At 40.2% G+C, this 20,127-nt stretch overlaps 1 protein-coding gene across 1 annotated transcript; it reads left to right on the top strand.

Annotated features, from left to right (window-relative positions):
• The first annotated feature begins 14,873 nt into the window (after nt 1-14,873).
• LOC149144158 (U-box domain-containing protein 34-like) lies at nt 14,874-19,200 on the top strand. Its single transcript, XM_089452048.1, has 7 exons — nt 14,874-15,084; nt 16,459-16,580; nt 16,687-16,805; nt 17,099-17,262; nt 17,803-17,876; nt 17,963-18,223; nt 18,354-19,200. The coding sequence occupies exons 1-7, from the start codon at nt 14,874-14,876 to the stop codon at nt 19,056-19,058; spliced, it is 1,656 nt and encodes a 551-aa protein (XP_089308174.1). The 3' UTR covers nt 19,059-19,200.
• Nucleotides 19,201-20,127: the final 927 nt, after the last annotated feature.

Below are 20,127 nucleotides of genomic sequence, written 5' to 3'. Positions count from 1 at the left end.
GGATGGCGAATCAATAGAAGATTCTACCCATGTGAAGACTACAAGGAATTATAGTAGATATAGAAGGCGCGAGCACTCGAACGGACTTTGAGGTAATAGAAATCGTGGATGAAAGTAGCCCTTATCCTGTGTTGTTAGGGATAGACTGGGCCACTGATATGAATGGGGTTATTAATTTAAAGAAGCGGAAAATGATATTTGAGAAGAAGTTACTCCGCGTAGTCATTTCGCTAGACCCAGTTGAAGGACCGTGTTACACTAAGCCTGTGCGTGACAAATGAAGTGATGATGAATTAGATTGTATCTACAAAATTACCGCATGAAATTAAGATTGGGTCAATCGAACTGCGAAAGGAAGAATATCGTGGGGGCATGCAGAATCCTGCACTGAAGATTCAGATGAGGAAGACAAGCAGTGGCATAATCGGTTGAACGGGGTAACCATGTTAAACTACAATATGATGACTAAGTCACTGTATTGCGTCAAAGCTCAGGATCACGAACTGCCAATGTATGATGGGCTCACAGTAGTAGAGGAATTCCTCACCAAATTTGAAAGCGTGGTTCCAGAGCCCCAATGGTTTGATGCATTACGATGGGAATTGCATGCAATGCCTGCGCGTTGGTGGGGCACATGAAGGAAATTTTGACGATTGGCGCAGCTACAGGCGCATGATGTAGATAAGATTTGCGAACCTAGAACTACGAATAACTGAGAAATACGATGGACGTGATGACCCATGCATGCACCTTACCAGATGGGTCTAAGCCTATGGAGAAGAGCCTCAACTAGAGTGGGTACACTTATTTTATCATACCCTAGATGTCATTCCAGGGAACTGGTATACTGAAACTAAGCTCTGGCACAGTACAAGTGAATCGGATATCTTGCGCGAGGGTTTTTTGTTAACGTTCCTCTTTGAATATCAATGGATGGATATGGTGGACGATGCATTACAGTTGGTGAAGGTTGCTATCTTCAAAATACCACTGGAACTAGAAGAAATCATGCAGCCAGACAGGTCGAGACAGTTGAGCCAGGCCCTGGAATGTTACAATGTGCAGGTAGAAGATGATGAGGATGACCTTAGGAATATCAATATTCCAGAAACAGAGGGGAGTCGCGAGGTTTGTGGACTAGAAATCGAGGATCTAGACATCACCGCGTCGTTGAAAATGAAAAAAGTAAACATCGGAATGGAGGAAGAGCCAAAGTATGCAATGCTTGGGGATTATTGGGACGATGCCATAGTGGAAAAGGTTGTTGAATTTATTCGAGAGTATCAAGACTTATTCTTGTAGAGCTGTAACTAGGGTCTCTCACACCGCTAATTATCCTACATTAATAAGTCAATCCGGGAACGTTTTGTTATTGCAAGGAGTAACTCAATCCGAGGCTGTTTGTCCGAGTAATGCTCGGTAGTATAGTGTCCTAATGGTCTGAAAGGAAACAGATGCTAAGCTGTAACGAAACTAACCCAAAAGATAAAATCACGCAAGGCAGTTAATCAGTCAAGGGTATGGAAACAATAACCTATCCCTTTAGAAACTGATAAAGAAAGGAAATCAGAGCATGGACTTATAGGTCTGGGGCTAGGCAGCGTCTTGCTGAGGCTCACGACAGCCTTAGGCCTGCTCTCACACTAAAACAACAAAGGCAGGTAAATCAAGCAGCGAAAAGTAAAATGGAACAGCAATCTGGAAATGGAACAGCAGTAAAGAAATGGAACAGCAAGAATAAATGAAACAGCAATAATAAATGGAACAGCAATGATAAATGGAACAGCAATAATGGAACAACAATCCTCAACCGTATGTACACATTCTCTACTACCACAGCAATCTGAGAATAATGGGTGATACGACTATGTTCCTGAACGAAGTAATATTGCTTTCAAGTTTTACAAATACTATTTCACATGGATCTGATAACAGTAATATTCATACCAACATTCTGCTACAGAAATGGCTGAAAGACGTAATCCGAATGGATCCACTTATACAATGCAGAGACATGAGATAAAAGAACTCATTCAGATGTCAGTTATAACGAAACACAACATATCATATAGAAGATGTATCAGATTACTGCAATAATGGAAATAAACAAACCACATAGTATAATAGTACAAAAGCAAGTGTCCGTCGGAGCTGGGCCCTTGGCTACCAATGGAACACCGCCTGAAGTTACTCCAGATGCAGAGACGAAATGAACACCAAGTCTTTTATATTAATTGCATCAACAAAAGTATAACAAAGTCAGGTCTCAGAGAGACTCAGTAATTACAGTTGGTTCTGAAATTGAAAATTACAAAAGACAGTCCTCCTCCGTCCAATGGCGTGGTGCCTTTATATAACAGAAATGACGGAGGTATCTAGATAATCAAAAGATAACTTAAAGCAGCGATCCCTCAGGATCAAGGATCCTGAGGGATTCGCTAATCGTTCGATTCTTCTCTTTCCCTTCTTGCGTTCTCCGTCTCAGTATCCCGCCTTCTTTCTTTGGGCTATTCAGCTCTAATTTTACTTGATCTTGTCCGCATCCGGTTCCCTGTTGGCGGGACAGTAGTTATTTTCCCTTTGCTTCTTGCTTTCAATCGCCGATCCTTTGTTTTCGCGTCTTCCTGCATGGAAAATGTCAATCATTAGTACTTAAGCTTCCTTTATCGATTGTTGCACATTTTATCAAAACCCTTTATCTTCTTTGAACTCATAATGCAGAAAAGGTTATAACTATTATTGAAAAACCACTAGATTGCTAGTCAAAAGCATACCTTCCAGGTGCTCCACAATTCTCGACTAAAATCACAGAGTTAAAAGGGATGATTGGTGACCTAGGAGTGATGAAGATAACCTTGAAGTTGGATGCGAAGCCCATTAAGCAGCGGCCTTATTGATTGAATCCAAAATATAAAGCAAAGGTCTGCGAAGAGTTGGACAAGATGCTCACAACCAAGATAATTGAACTAGTGGAGGAGTCCGACTGGGTAAGTCCTATCGTGGTGCAGGAGAAAAAACAGAAAGGAGAAATTCGCATCTACGTAGATCTTCAGAAGCTCAATGATGCATGCGTTAACGATCCATTTCCAACGCCATTTACAGACGAAGTACTAGAAAATGTGGGAGGACAGGAAGCCTACTCCTTTACAGACGGCTTCTCGGGGTACCACCAGATCAAGATTACACCGAAGGATAGGAGTAAAACAATGTTCGCTACCGAATGGGGCTACTTTCAGTAGACAGTGATGCCCTTTCGAATAAAGAATGCGTTGGAAATATTCTCATGCGTTGTGGTAGCGGCATTCAAAGAGTTTATACACAAGTTCTTAGAGGTATATCTTGATGATTGGACCTTGTTCGGGCTGGTTAAGAAACATACTACGAGCTTATGGTTAATGCTGGATACTTGCCGACGGCACCAGTTTGTGCTTAACCTGAAGAAGTGTACTTTCCTCATCCCCTGTGAAAACCTACTCAACCATGTGGTTTGTAAGTAAGTTCTGATGGTGGATCCAACAAAGATTGTTGTCATACTCAACCTGCAAGCGCCATGAAGTGTCAAACAACTATGCGCCACACTGGGACACACTAGTTACTATTGGAAGTTCATAAAAAGCTATGCACAGATCACAGCACCAATGGAACAGTTACTGAAAAAGGATGCTACGTATTGCTGGAATGAAGAATGTAACTAAAGTCTAGAAATGCTTAAGGAAAAGATGGCATTAGCCCTTATATTGGTCTTTCCAAAATGGGACATCGAATTTCACGTGCATGTTGACGCGTCATGTATCGTGTTGGGAGTAGTACTCACAGAGGAAGGAGCGGAAGGAATCGATCACCCGATCGCGTTTGCAAGTTGGCGATTGTCAAAAGCTGAGAAGAACTATTCCACTACTAAACGAGAAGGATTGGTGATGGTATATGTGCTCCAGAAATACCACCACTATTTGCTCGAAGGACACTTTAAGATGTATACTGACCACTCTGCACTAAAATACCTAGTGAACAAGCCTGTGTTGGGGGGGTGCATTTGTAGGTGGTTGCTATTATTTCAATAATATGACTTTGAAGTCTTTGTAAAGTCGGGACGTCTAAACGCAGGCCCAGATCACCTGTCCCTAATTAAGAACGATGAAGAGCCCACAAACATAGAGGAAGGACTATTGGATGCATAGCTGTATGTGGTGCGTGTCGCAGATGGCCATTTTGAGGATATAATCCACTTCTTAACCACAGGAACTGCGCCACAGGGATATTTCGTTCAGCAAAAGAAATAATTGGTGATATGCATAGCATATTTTACTATTATTGCAAGGCACCTCTATAAAATGGGCAACGATGAAATCTTACGTAGATATGTACCTGACTTCGAGCAAGGACAGATTCTAGCCGAAGCACATGGGGGGGTTGCTGGAGGACATTATGCGGGCTGCGCCACAGCACAGAAGATTCTTCACGCCGAACTATGGTGGCCAACTCTACATCAAGATTCAAAAGTGTACTTTCAGGCCTGCGACGTATGTCAACGGACTGGGAAACCATCATGGAGGGACGAAATGCTGCTCAAGCCACAGATGACACTGCAAAAGTTTGAGAAATGGGCAATCGATTTCGTGGGGCCGATCACACCTCCAGGAAAGACGGGGGCACGGTATATCATCACACCCACAAAGTACTTGACCTGATGGGTGAAAGCACAGCCGGTTAAAGACTGCACGACCGCTACAGCTGCAAAATTCTTGTTTGTGAATGTGTTAACGCGATTTGGATGTCCGAATATTCTAATGAGCGACCGTGGAACGCATTTCCTGAATGAGACTATTAGCACACTCACTGAGTAATTTCATATATACCATCAACAGAGTACGTCGTACCATCCGCAAGCAAATGGGACGTTGAAGCGTTTAACAAAATTTTAGAGACAGCGTTGACCAAGGTATGTAATGCGCAGCACAACGATTGGGATTTATGCATACCTGCTATTGTTATGGGCATACAGAACAACATGCAAAAAGTTGACAGGCCAGACACCTTTCCGGTTAGTCTACAGCAAGGAAGCCGTCATGCCCATGGAGTACATTGTACCTAGTTTACAAATAGCAACAGCGACAGGCATGGCAAACCACATGGCTTTGGAAGAGAGGATCATGCAATTGGAGGAATTGGAGGAGGAGTGATTTCTGGCAGGATTTCATCAACAAGTACAAAAGTAGCGAGAGAAGGCTTGGCATGATCGCCATATCAAGATGTGCACGTTCAAAGAAAATGATCTAGTATTACTATATGACAGCAAGTTCGACAAATTCCCTGGTAAGCTCTGCACGCAGTGGTTGGGACCTTATGTAGTCAAAGAAGTTACAGATGGAGGTGCGGTCTAGCTTGCTAAGCTCAATGGAGACCCCTTCCTAGGAAGAGTAAATGGCAGTTGCTTGAAGCTCTACACGGGTGGGCCGACTGCCTGACTAACCGCCTGAAGGAATGTCTCACCGCTCCAGCCATTTGAAAGACAGCACGGGACATTAAAGTAGTCTGGGGACCAGTTGCGCGACAACCAGGATGCGCGTAGATTTGATCTGTCACAAGGTTCGTTGTCACGCCCCTACACCTATGGTAGTCTTTCAACCGCTTATAGCGAGGTGCGGCACCACCGAACGCTTTCTTTTCACCAATACTAACATTCATGGACTACACCTAATTCACTTGTCCTTACTTAGTTTGTGTTTCGAAACCAAGTAAACTTGCATTTAACCTTTATACCAATGAACACCCATATTCATTCATTATCCACAGCAATTATAAAATATAATAACAATTGCACAGTATAAAGGGGAGGGGCAACTCCCGAACAAGTCTGCCCGACAATATATATTATAAGCAATCTTTCTTCATAATACAATCATACAAGTAATGCTTGGCAAGCTCCAAGCTAATACTTAGAATATTTTACAACATAGGCAAATCAGCCTTTTACAATATCATGTGCACACCTTGCACAAAGGATGAGTGCTCACCCGAGTCACCAAGACATCCTTGTCAAGTCCAACACAAATCTGCTCTTCAACCGAATACTGGGCATGCCTTGCCCACGCCTTCACCCAACCTCCAAGTACGAACTTCCCTTATGCGCATTCAAGACAAGCGCATGAGCTATGCGCTCAACACTTGTTACTTCTGCGCACTTATGTAGAGCGAATGATGCAAGTCGAATTGTTGTTCAAATGAACCTCACGCCTTCACAATATATACATGTATCTGCGTGGGTTTTGTGTGGGTGGTGGCTCTCTAGCCGACCCCCAAAACAGTCACAAAACACCCCTTCGTGCACTCCTCCACACGTCGGCCTGCCCACATGGTCGCTCCACGCACAAGGGTATAAACCTTCCATCGCATTCACTATGCCTTAGTCGTTTTTCATATGTCGCACCGTTCGTCGCATCCATCGTCGCACTTCCGTGTCGCATCGCCCGCCCGTCGTGCAGCCCGCGCCCGCCCGTCGTGCAGCCCACGCCCACCCGTGCGCCCGCGCACCCATCGCCCACCCGTGCGCCCATCAAGCATGGTGACTCACTCGGCGCCTGAATGCGTTTGCGCTCGAAGGCCTTACAGTCGTGGTTGCATGGAAAGGGTTGCATTGCCGCGTTAACAAGCAGAGAGGTGACCGTTGCTATCACTATTCGTGACAAGATGTCTGAGTTATGGCAAAAGGGAGTGGGCGGCGGGTAATTAAGAGACGGGGTACGAGCCAGATCTAGAACAATCTGTTGCAGGCTTAGCATGAGGTCAGCAGAAAAGGCGGGAGCCAATGAATTTGAATTTTGAGACACTTATAAATCACAGGGGGCATCCACCAAACAAGTTACGCTTCTGAGAACCATAAGCTATTGTGCCTTCCCGCCGCTATGGAACTATTCATTATCTATGCTCAAGGAGTAAGGCAGAGGGTTGTGATTTGGCCATTGGAGGTGCCAGGCTTTCTAAAAAGGACGATGTTGATAGCTGCGGGCACCGCGTAGAGTTCAACATCGATGGTAGGGGATGTGCCAGAATTTTATAGACATGAAGCAGAACTGGTCCGGATGCCGCTGCATCACCCATGGGCTGGATGATGAACCATGAAAGATAAGGGAAAGGCTATAAATACGACGGAAAATGGTGGAATTGCAGTTAATAGGTCATCTCTGATGCACCTTGAAGATTGGGATCTCACGGACAGCAGCAATGGTCTTGCAAAATTGCAACACAAGATGCAGCAGAAAGTGCGTACAAAAGATACAAAATTGGAAATTGGCTACGTTGGTACGAGGAGTTCCCGTATGCGGCACCCCAGCTAGAGCTAAAATCCTATGAGGGGGTGTTCTATGTTAACCGAGCAGAGCAGAATGAGCAGTATTGGTTGCACGAATTGGTAGCGACACTGGAGCAGGAGATGGAAGAAGCATTGCAGGAGACAAAGAGGGAGCAATACGTCACTCATAGGAAGGTGAACCACGGAGCCTAGGCAGCGCATATCGCCGCACTGACGAGTGACTCGGGATGAGTCACGATGATTATGTTGGGGGCCTATTGGGTAGCGGAGGTCCCGCGTAACAGTTTTGGGGCTTAAAGCCTATAAGTTAGGATAATAATATTGTAAATCTCCAAAATATGCGGAGCGTGAAATGTAATAGGTTGAGTCAAAGGGTTGTCCGCCCAAGAAATAGTATAGAATAATAGGAAGTAAGTCAGCCTACCCTTGGTCCACGGACCATGGGAATGTATAAATAGAGCGTGGCTCTCAGGGAAAAAGGTAGTTTTTGTTTTTGATGGATCTTGGTGCTATGGGTTTGTGAAGACAGTATCTTCTGCATCTGTAAGTTCGAGTCAAGGGTGTTGGGGAGTAGGTAGAGGCTCTGCACCTATGTGCGCAGAGGCCTAGTAGAGTCCGCAGCTGTGTGCGCGGACCCCTGCAGCTAAGTGCGCAGGGCAGAACTGGTTGTATTAGTGAAAGAAGTGAATAAAGATAAGTTGGTTCTAAAATGTTGTGTTGAATATGAAATATTGTGGATCTGGTTAATTTAAGGTTGATATATCTGTTTGATCTGTGCACTTATGTTTATATTATGAGTTTATGCAAATCTATAACTTTGTTGGGTACGCAAACTAGTTATCTCTAGTAAATGTTTGCTTAAAGACCGTAAACCATAGATCTGATCTATAACAACTCACTAATAATAAGTATTAGGGAATTGCCTTTTTCTAGATCTACGCGGAAGCGGAGTGGTGCGAGGCCACAGAACAGCATGTGAACCCTCCAGAGCACATCAAGACATCCCAAGGGTGTGGAAACCTAGTTCCAGCACCCTCCCCTGCTACCTCAGGTGAGACCTCAGTCTACGCTCCGCAGGCGATTGTCGAAAGCACCGGTAGCTGCGGGATTTGCTTGGCTAAATAACTCTTCCAAAGCTGGGTCAGGCCCATATAAGCCAACATGATGTAAAGACTGTTGCAACTTAGTTTGATTCTGAAAGTATCTAAGTAATTGTTGATTTACTTGAATCACTATGTCTATTAATTGATATTTCCATTGACTAACACTTCCAGTTAATGCATTAGTTTTCAAAACTTGGTATGGAAACTTTAGATTTTCTTTTGAAAATGCTTTTTCATGAAAACTTATATACTTCCTCTCCACTTGGAAAGAGGTTTCATTACTTTTAAAAGCATGAAATGATGATGCAATACTAAAGAAATGCAACACTGACTTTTCCCAATACTGACTTGCACCCCTGAAACTGAAAATAAACATACCATCTAAAACAAGTCTCTGATTAGACTCACATGTACCATTCCCTGCAATACACTACTGATGATGATAGTTTCTATAATTTAGTTGAATGAATGAGTTGAGATTCATTCTGTCCTTAAGAAGATGTTCGTAGGACATTAAATGTATCTCATGGGACTTTTCCTGTTCATGAATAAGACTTCTTGGAAAAGAATTAACCACCTTAACCAATTGATCTATAAACTAAATCTCGCATCTTGAACAATCAACCTTATGTTGTTCCTTAATAACCATGAGTACATACTTACTTGAACTTATAAACTGCTTAACTTGATTTGAAACAATTAAATCCAAGTTTGATTTGACTTTATGTGCCCTAACAATAAATTCGACCCCTTCTTTCTTTAGGCAATATTTATGTTCTCTTCTGTAAAAGACTACATCTCTATCATAAAGATAAGGACTCCCTAAAACAACTCCACAAATGTCTACTGGGACCACATCTAATTCCACTTCATCGATGTACTTAGATGTAATTGCAAATTTTAACCGACACTGCTTTGTGACATGTATCTGAGTTGATTTATTAATCCAACCTAATGGATATGGTCTTGGATGATTATGTGTTTCCAATCCCAACTGATTAACTATATGCTCAGAGATTAAATTTGCTTGCGATCCACTATCAAACATTGTGTCAATCTTTGTATGATTAGAAGTTATCCTTATGTGGAAGAGTTCAACTCATTTATCCTCATGTGGAGGATTTATGTTTGAAGAAGATACATTAGATTTCGAACTTGAACCAGTATCAAAAGTTTTACTTGTCGTAACCATGGCGGTTATTTTTTGTTCATCACCTGAATCTAAACCTAGGTCTTGCTGGATTGCTACTATGGCCTTCTTTTCATACTTCGCCTTAAGGAACTTTTTTGGCTTAAGTTTCTGGATGAAGTTTCCAACACTTCAATTCATCATGACCAATTCCCTGGCAGTGAGAACAAGTAGGTCTTTCCTTCTGAACAATCGTTGATTTCTTCCTCTTTGAAATATTCCCCTTACTGTCTTTGGATTCTCTATTTTCCATCTCTTTGGATGACAACTTGAATGGTATACCACCTGATTCAATATGTATGGCCTGAACACACACCTCGTCAAAATCATCAGCGTTAAACATTAATAAAGTATGCTGCAAATATGAATGTAAACTGCCGATATAGTTTAACAAAGTTTCTCGTGTATCCAGTGAAATACCAAGCGACAATGCTTTCTTCCTGAATTCCTAAATAAACTCCTGAACACTCTGCCGTTTACCTTGCCTCAGATGTTGCGAATCAATAACAGCTTGCTGCATGTATCCTAAAGGATAGAATTGTTTCGTAAGAGCTTTCAAAAACTTAGACCATGAAGAGATGACTTTTCCTGTTTGCTTTACATCTAACTGAGTTTTCTTTCCCACCAGATTAAAATTGTTCCCCCCATTCTAAGTGTAGCTAACTGGATTTTAGTTTTATCTTTAGAAATGTTTTGAATGCGACAATACACTTCTAACTGCTTTATCCATTTATCTAACTTTTCAAGATTCATTTCACCATCATAAACAAATAACTCAAATTTAACATCAAGTTTCAAAAGAGATGATTTCTTAGGTTTCTTATCCATTTCAGATGTTGCACTGGAGGAAGAAGAAGAAGAAGAGGATGATGGAGATGACGGAGGTGAAGGAGGTTTATCATTCTTTCCTTTACCTTTGTCCTTCTTCGATTCCTTCAAAGAGAATGTTGCATCTCTCGCCTTCTTGTCTTCATACAATTCTCCCAAGATTTGTTGCATCGTTAAGAATTCCTGCTAAAACTATTCCTCACTCATCTTAGTCTCAGTGTTTTCACTTGCATCAGGTCCTGACATGGTCGATTTCCGAACAACTCGTCGCTTTCCAATCTTTGGATCGATCTGCTCAAGGATTCCTTCTCCTCGTTGCGACTTAGACCTCGTTAACATTCAATGGCAACTCTACAAATGAAAACCTGCTCTGATACCAAATTATATGATTTGATATGATCATATATTAAATACTGATGTAAAGTTGATTAGCCATTATTGAATTGAATGATAACCGAAAGCATAGAAAACGAGGAAAACTGTTGGAGCAGAACACTTTACGACAGCTGATAAACCATGAGAAAGATGCAAAACTGAATTAAAAATAGCAAAAACACGGTTATACCAAACAACGATATTGATTATGGAGTTCTTCCCTGATGGACTACGTCTTCGGGTCCGCTTTCAAGATGGGCGATCGTTTTATTAGGATGAGAAGAAGAAGTGGATTACACAGTGATTTAGTTAGCCTAAACTTGCACACAGGGAATACTGACCTCTGTCATCAGATAGCTCTCTGAACCAGCTTTCCAACGCCGCCTACAGTGTCCAAATCCGACTCTCGATGCTCCCAAAACTCAGAAAGCAAAACATCCTACATCCCTACAGGCATCCCAAAACTCAGAAAGCAAAACATCCTACATCCCTACAGGCATTTATAGACCTGTAAATGCATAATAACCTCCTTAGGCTCAATTAGGAATGAACAAGCTGACTTCAAGGTTTGAATTAGGGTTTATTTTCCACCTCAAGTGACACCTTAGGCCTAGTCATGGCACCGAATTAGTTATAAAATCATTTTTACAAACAAAACCCAAAAAATGACTTTATAATACCCTGAAAACTACAAACGGTTTCTTAACTGGGCGGAGGTTAGACTGTTTCCATGTGAACATCTAACTGACCGTGGTTAACATGCCGGTGGTTCCGGATGACAGCGCGGCTGATGGTGACTTGACAGTGGCGGTCACATGGCACCGGTTACGGTGATGTCTCTGGTTGGCGGTGGCGGTTCCGACACGGTTTATCAACATGTTCACATGACAATGGTTACCCCGTTGCGGTTAACTCACCACGAGGTGATCCTAACCTCCAACGGTTACTTCCCACAGCGCTCACATGGTCCTCCACTGTGATTTAGTCCAGCGGTTAGGACTGTTATGATTTATATTTTTTTTTGCATTGTTTTTGTATTTGAATAGGCTGAGAGGGTTTATGCTAGGTTTTCTTGAAATGTATTTTAATACATATTGATGTAATGTATTTTTAATACATAATGTTATGTATTAGGACTTTTAATACATAGTTTAGGTTAGGTAATGGATTTTGAATACATGGATAATGTAGAATAGATTTTGAACATGGTTTTAGCATAATGCATTAAGGTTTAAGCATATGCTAGGAAATGGCATGAATGATGGTTTAGATGTGTAGAACAAGATTTAGATCATGATAAGAGTGGATTAGGATTCTTAGGGTAAAAAAGATAAATATGATAGCTTAGGGGTTAGGGTTTAGGTCTAGGTGCAGGTTTAGAGTTTCGTTTAACTTTTAAGACCCATGTCGACTCTGCATAGCGACATTGGCGAAATTGAAGCCTTCACCGGATGATCAACCCTGAAACATCCTTGTGGTCTCTGTGCGACATTCGTCAACATTGCACGACGACGACCATCACATCTTCGAAACTGACACTGGTGATGACGACAAGACTATGTCGTCGACCAGGTACTTTAACTTGAACCCTTTTACACAATCAACTATATCAACCATAAATCCTGCAAAGTTGAACGACAAAACACATGTCGTCGACCAAACCTTGGCAGAACTATCGATGACATAAGTTGACAGCTAGGTACAACATCACATCAACTGAACGCCATGAACCCATAACATTACCTGACACTGATCATTACCAACACTGTCAATTTGTCGACACTGGATGACACCCATGAATATTGATGATGACACTTCAACACTTGTGTATCTGGATCGATGGATCCGCCTGGATCAATGGCTCCCCAAATACCTTCCTTCTCTCCCCTTTTATAAGCTGGATGGACTCTCAGAAGCCTTTATTTGATAATTTTCCTCGAAAAATTAATGCAGATACCATGGGCAATCAACGTGCAAATGCCACAGGCAAACACCGTCTTGACCACATAAAAAAAGGAATATTACAGGCTGCTATCCCCAAATGCAGGTTACTCATTACTATTGTTCAAGGAAAATCACCCCCTTGGAATTACCAGGTAGTGTTCAGGTAAGAGGGCAAGTTTTCACTCTTGCCAAATATCTTTTATCTTTGTTAACCTATTGTTTTATGTCTAAAAAATACTAGCTCTTAGCCAACAAAAACAAAAATAGTTTTAAGACATTCAAAATAACATAAATTTATTTTAAGATATATTCACATTAACATTTATTTCTTTCTTTTAAATGCGTTACTATTAGTGTTTTCGTTCAATTTTTTGATATTGCTAATGAAGATTAGCATTTTTCACTCTTACAGTTTTCACCGGTTAAAAACAGTTGCTCAATGTTACCAATGTTCCATCTTCCCGATTCTACCTACCGACCGAGGCCGTCTCAATCGGTCCGTCTGTCATTAGGAATCGCCATACAGATAACACAAAATATAGATGGCGGCATTATGTGTGAACTACAGGTGCCAAGGACTTTAGTTCACGGTTGACCTCGGAACCAGATGGGAATGTGGGATACAGCTACTAATCAAGACGCGGAAATGCTTAAGAGTACTCATGCCGTGCTGATGAAATTAAATATTTAATATGTAAATGGAACGATCAATGCAGGATTCGGTGGAAATTTCCAACCCAAGGAATCCATTATTTCACGGATTATGTCCAATTATTTAATCAAGTCGGGCCCTCAAAATTTTGATTAACAAATGGATAATTTGCTCTCTCTCAGTAAAGGGATCGAATATTCCAGGGAATATGTCCAATTTAATGAACTCGGGTTCTCACATTTGTTTAATATTTCAAATTAATAATTTGCTGTATCACTGGATTGTCTTAAATGGAAAAAGACTGTTACAATAGACTATCCTCTTTCGAAAAACAAGGGGAGATTTCATTTAGGGTGGGGAACATGCTCTCTAAGCCTACTTATACCAATCGAGCACACCAGAAAAATTTGCACCAGTAGATAGACATTAGAGTGATTTAACAAATGAAAATCCAAGGCTGCTTCCAATCGAGCACACCAGAAAAATTTGCACCAGTAGATAGACATTAGAGTGGTTTAACAAATGAAAATCCAAGGCTGCTTCCTTGCTCAGGAAGGAAAGGAAAGCCCGAAAAATTCAATAAGGAAAGACAACTATAGAAGGAAGGGCTATTGTTATGGCAGCAGGTAGTCCACTATTTTTTTGTTTTTCCCTGTAATTTAGATTGAGGTAAGAGTAAGATATTCTTCAGAGTTTAAGGTTATATTATAACAATAAAAGTTGAAATCATTGCAATAATATATTTTATATAAGTTCAACAAGTTATTGGCAGGCAGGGATTGAGCCTGGGTGGGGACGATAACAATTATCTCAGAAGAATGACTATTATATTGCAGCCAACAGCTCACTCCACTATTTTATTTTACAATATAACTAAGCACTTGAGGCAAGAGTAAGATATTCTTTAGGATTGAAAGCCATACAAGGGTAGAAGTCATTACAACAATATATTCTATATGAGCTCAACATGTCAATGACGGGAATTGAACCTGGTTGGAGATGATTTAACAATCATTTGTAGAAGAATAGTCATCATTATGGCAACCTGCAACTCTCTTGATGTTGGAGATTTTTGTTTCCATGTAACCAAACACTCGAGGTAAGAGTAAGATATTTTTCATACTCGAGGTAAAAGTAAGATATTCTTTATGGTTCAAGGCTATACAACAACAATACCTTACAACAGAGTTCAACGTATCATTCACAGAAATTGAACTTGCATGAAAGGATAAAAATCATTCTTCTCGGGATAAATCCAATTAACAACACTCGGAACTTGAAAATTTTGGGAAAAAAAATGTGAATTGAAATAAACCCAATTAACAATCCCAACGTTAAAATTTGTGGGGAATGTGAATTCATCGGCACCAGGGATGTTGGAATTTTTTCTAGCTTTGATGGAAAATTGAACCGATCTGGACGAAATTCTTAGAGAAAATTCATGTCCCGGACCATTTAGGGAAAAGGGGTGTCATGGGTGGCTTGACAGAGAGACAGATGTTCGACGGGATTGGACAGAATTCGGATGCTGCTTCTTGTTCTGCTTCTTCTTCTATAATCGCGGTCTGTGTGAGGAACAAAAGCGGGCATGCAGTTAAATGGGCGTTAGATAACTTAGTGTTCGAGGGAGATCAATTAACGCTGATACATGTGCGGCGTCCCATTGTTGCTGTTCCTACCCCAAGTAAGATAATCGTCTATCATGAATTTCAATTCTTTATTTTCCAGTTTGAACAGACACAGATAGAAACTCCATTATTCTATGATGAAATTATACTTTGGCGAAGAACATCGACCATCAGACAGCCTGTTAGGAATTATGAACTAGCTCAGAGTCATTTCTGTAAAATTAGCCAAATCCATCTAAACCCCAACCATTGTAGTAAATATACAATCTCTATGCTAGTCTATTTATGGTGGTAGTTTAAATTCTATAAGAAGGATTGTGATAGAAAAGCTTTGAACAATTCTGGACATTCTGTTGCAATTACTGGTTTATGTTAATTTAATGATTCCTTTGTTGAACAGATAAGCTTAGAAAGAAGCCATGTCACTTGGCACTTGGTGTTCAAGTCTGGAAGAAGATAATAAACACACCTGTGATTTAGTAACAATATATAATTTTCATTTACTGGATAAATTTTCTTTCAAGCATGAAGATTTTAGCCGCAAGATGGAAATAGAGGAGACCTCGAGAGCAAACACGATGGCAACCCCCCTCCTTCGTCTTCTACACGCCCATACTCCAGGAACTTGCCCACTGGTTGTACAGGCCTCGATGAACCCGGGTCCCAGACAATTATGTCCTGGACCACCACTGTGACAGAAGCAGAACCATTAGTGGCGAAATTGCTATGTGACCTTGTATTCTCAGAGTAGAGGGCAGGAGATGGCAGAGACAGATAGCTGCTCCTGGAGAACCAACAATCCCTGCAGCCCATTCCCTGAAACCAACAACCAAGACTAAATACCAGATATACTCATAAACCTGAGGTTTCAAATTTGTTAGAAAAATTTTGGAAATTTCTACACTATCTTGAAAAAATTTGACATAATTTTTGTAAATTTAGGTTAGAATTATTAAGCTTCAAGATTGTAGATGCCTAAGGTTTTTAATGATGCCGAATTTATTTCCACCATAAAACATACCAAACATTTTTCCCGACGATTGACATGCTTCATCATGTTGCATGTTTAGTACTGCGTGGGGAGGGGATTAAATGCCCCAGCCCGTACCTCAATCCTGGCCGTTACCACCCTGATTGGGGACTAAAGAGAATTTCAAATTTAAATTATGGTTATTATAATTATAACATAGAAAATGGACAATTTCTTGATATGGTAAAATTTACACTCCCAAAAAGATTTGCTCTCAATTTGCAATAAAATCCCAAATTAAGATGGAATTATACTCATTTAGTGAAAATAAGGTTGCAATTCTGCATATCTTCTATCAAGCATGTCAAGTTTTTTCCTCGACACAATAAAGGGCAGGATTCAAAGCTTTGAAGCTTCCTATGATTTGATGATATGACTTTAATGTGTTTCTGGTTTGCAGTGGGAAATCACATGCCAATTTCCCAGGTATGCAGTGATGTTCTAGCCGCTCATGTGAAAACAGTTGCATCACAAACTCTTGGCCTGTTACGGCATTTTCAGCAGATGTGTAACAACAAAAAGGTTATCTTAAAACTTTATGTCCTCTTGGAAGCTTTTGATTATAACGCAGCAGTTTTGCCATATCAGACTGGAGCAGTAGTGTTTACTCATTGTCAATGGAAATCAGGTACAACCAGAAATCATTGTACTAGAAGATAATAATATAACCAAGGCAATTTTGAAATATATCTCAAATTCCAGAATCAGTAAGCTCGTTATGGGGTCTTCTCATCATCTAATAACAAGGTAAATTAGTGCCAAAGTGGAAAAAAATGAATGTATTATTTAAACTTCATAACCTATCACTGCTGAACAAAATCTCCTATAATTTGGTAGCACTTCTACTGTTCATTACAATTGTTATATAATTTGATTTATTGTTCTGTTTATCCCAACAAAATTTTGATTTTACAGAGTAAGCTGGGAAAACAGAGTATTCATGCAAGGCTATTTCTTACACTGAGTTAAGATTTTTCTATATTAAATGGTATACTCATGCCATAGAAGTATTGATGTCCATGATTTGAAATCTTTTGTAGAAACCTTAAAGGCCGTGGTCTACCAGCAACTATTGCAATGAAAACCCCAAAGTTTTGTTCTCTATATGTTATATCAAAAGGCAAACTTACTTCAGTGCATGCCAACAAAACTTCGGCACAAGATAGCAGCAGTTATAGTTCAGAAAAGACTTTACTATTAAGAGGTATTACAATGTTCTATGGCAAAGAAGGTTTCTTTCCCGTGCCATGGATTGTTTTATGTACTCCTTTTTGGCAATCTTGCTTACCTGCAATTTACGTTTTGAATAGTTTGAAATGAGCTATATGTATATTTTTTATTTCACTCTACATTTTGTAATAGAAAACAAGTAAAATATCTAACTGTGTCTGTTGTCATTGTTCTGAACTATTTTTCTTTTATTGTTTTAGAAATGTCAGGGTAGAGAGTTTTAGAACCTAGTGAAATCACTACCGTTGATGACAATGGCAACCAGATCATTGGGAACAACAGAAGGGATTTTAATGAGCCATTGGTATCAAAGGTGGGCAAAACTAGCTTCTTTTCAGGAAGCCTGGTGAGAAATGAATCTGCCAATCACACAATAAAGACTAATAATGTTATGTTTTTTTCACCTGATTCAATTTACCATGCAATCATAGGATGAAATGTAGAAAGGAAATTATGTTCTACAACTGAATGCAACCTGTTTCCCGTATGCATCTTGATAATGAGACCGAACTAGAAAGGCTTAAGACTGAATTTCAACAAACTAGGGAGATGTGCAGTGGAGCAATTGCATTTGAAGAGGAAATTGATGTAAGTACAAGGTGAGAATCCTCTGCTATCTGATATACATTTTGATTTTGAAACTTACTTAGAAGAAGTTGGACTACTTCTGGCAGGCAGAAGGACTAAATATCCAGCTGATTGAAGAGTTGTTGAAATTGGAGGAGACAAAGGATGCTTTCGAATCAGCTGATCAAAGATGTAGAAGATATTCAATAGAACAAATTGAATCTGCTACGGATTTCTTTTCTGAATCGCTTAAAATAGGCGAGGGGGGATATGGCCCAGTCTACAAGGGCCGTTTGGATCATACCACGGTGGCTATCAAGGTTCTCAGAACAGATGCAGCTCAAGGCAGAGATGCATTCCAACGGGAGGTATCAAAAGGATTTGGGTGATATAATGGCTCTATAATTTCCATATTTGATACCAATGAAAGACATTGGAAGGCTAATTGAATAGAACGCGAAGAAACTTTTGAATGATCCTTCTGATTCCTTTTTGCAGATTGAGCTTCTAAGCCGCATACATCACCCCAACATGATTCTGCTTCTTGGCACTTGTGCTGAGCACGGTTGTCTAGTTTATGAATATATGGAAAATGGCAGTTTAGAGAATCTGTTGTTCCACAGGAGAGCTTCTCTTCCATGGTATATCCGCTTTCGAATTGCTTCAGAAATAGCTTCTGCACTTCATTTTCTTCATACCGCCAAACCAAATCCGATCGTTCATCGTGATCTAAAGCCTGCCAACATATTGCTAGATCACAATTTTGTGAGCAAAATCGGCGATGTAGGACTAGCTAAGCTCATTTCCCCTACTGTCTCTTCCACCGTTACTGAGTACAAGAACACACTCCTTGCTGGCACCTTGCCTTACATGGATCCAGAGTACATACGGACTGGGACATTGCGTCCCACGTCTGATTTATATGCCCTAGGAATCATTCTCCTGGAATTGCTCACGGCCAAACGCCCAGTAGCTGCTATGGAACAGGTTCAAACAGCCGTGCGGCAGGGCTCGTTCAAAGACATTCTGGACAAAACTGCAGGGGAGTGGCCTCTTGAGGAAACTATAGAGTTCGCTAAGCTGGCTCTCAAATGCACGGAATTGCTGCGCAGAGACCGGCCAGACATGGAGACAGTTGTTCTCCCAGAATTAGAGAGGTTCAGAGATCTCGCCGACGCACATGCTAAGCACTGCACCTCCTAGCTACTTAAATCGTCCATTTCTTCAGGTGGGAGCTACCTTCTGCAAAATTGTACTTCAGAGATTGGTCCAGATGCAGAAATTATTTAAGTTGGTTCTTCCTTTTACAAATTTCAAACACCCCGCCCCTTATATGTATCTTGCAGAGAAATCCCCTCTACTACCATTTGATCAATTATTTGATAAAAAAATTTAATTCTAATAATTTTGATGAATTTTCAAGATTTCTTTCTTCAGTTTTAGTCCTAGTAATTTTGATACTGTTCAAGATTTCATTCCTACGATTGTAATATTGAGAAAAAGGATGAACCATTCATTTTTAATGTGAGTCACTTTGTTTCCACATTTCATTCAACTAATGATGCCTTGTGACAAGCTGTTGTAATGCATACTTTCGATGTTGAACGACTTACTAGTGAGGAGCATAAACTTAACCAAATGGGTACTTAATTCCAAAAATTATATGTCTCATGCTTTTATACTAACTCAACTTCAATTTCAATGATACAACATAAAAAGACATCTAAAAGGAAGTAGAAACAAAGTACAAAGGAGTGTTAACTCTTCAAATCACTGGCCTAATTTTAAAGGCAAAAAAAAAAAGTGTTCTTAAGTGTGTTTATTTTTTTTAAAGAGGTCATTTAAAATCTCATTGGTTAAAGAAATTGGTTATCTTGTGTTTAAAATTGAAGAAACACAATTTAAATGTTAGTTATTTTCTTTAGCTATAGAAATTTATAGGGTAAGTTTTTTGGATAGAACACCAAAGGACAACACTTACAAATAGATCACAGATCAGTACATCAGTATTCTTGACTTGGCTAAAACTCTCAAAGAGGGAAAAAGTCAACGACTTGAGCGAAGGTGGCTTGGCTAAAACTCTCAAAGAGGGAAAAAGTCAACGGCTTGAGCGAAGGTGGCCACTATAGGCAGTTTATTAATGTAAAAATAAAATAAAAATTACATATATTTGAATTTAAAACTCTGTGATCCATAATTTGAGTTTATAGAAATATTTTAGGAAAAATCACATCATAAAATCTTTGTCGACGCGTTTCGAACCAACGAGTGT

Source organism: Pinus tabuliformis, chromosome X, assembly GCF_031772625.1.
Source record: "Pinus tabuliformis cultivar Carrire ecotype Pingquan chromosome X, CPIR1, whole genome shotgun sequence".
Lineage (NCBI taxonomy): Eukaryota > Viridiplantae > Streptophyta > Pinopsida > Pinales > Pinaceae > Pinus > Pinus tabuliformis.
Note: the sequence above shows the minus strand (reverse complement) of the source record. Positions and strands in the feature narration are given on the sequence as shown.

Excerpts from the sequence above, each read along its gene's own strand:
- LOC149144158 (XM_089452048.1), top strand. The coding sequence starts at position 14,874 with ATGGGTGGCTTGACAGAGAGACAGATGTTCGACGGGATTGGACAGAAT. Across the intron at positions 17,263-17,802 it reads AAAGACTTTACTATTAAGAG|AAAGGCTTAAGACTGAATTT; the intron begins GTATTACAATGT and ends AGACCGAACTAG. Across the intron at positions 18,224-18,353 it reads GAGATGCATTCCAACGGGAG|ATTGAGCTTCTAAGCCGCAT; the intron begins GTATCAAAAGGA and ends TCCTTTTTGCAG.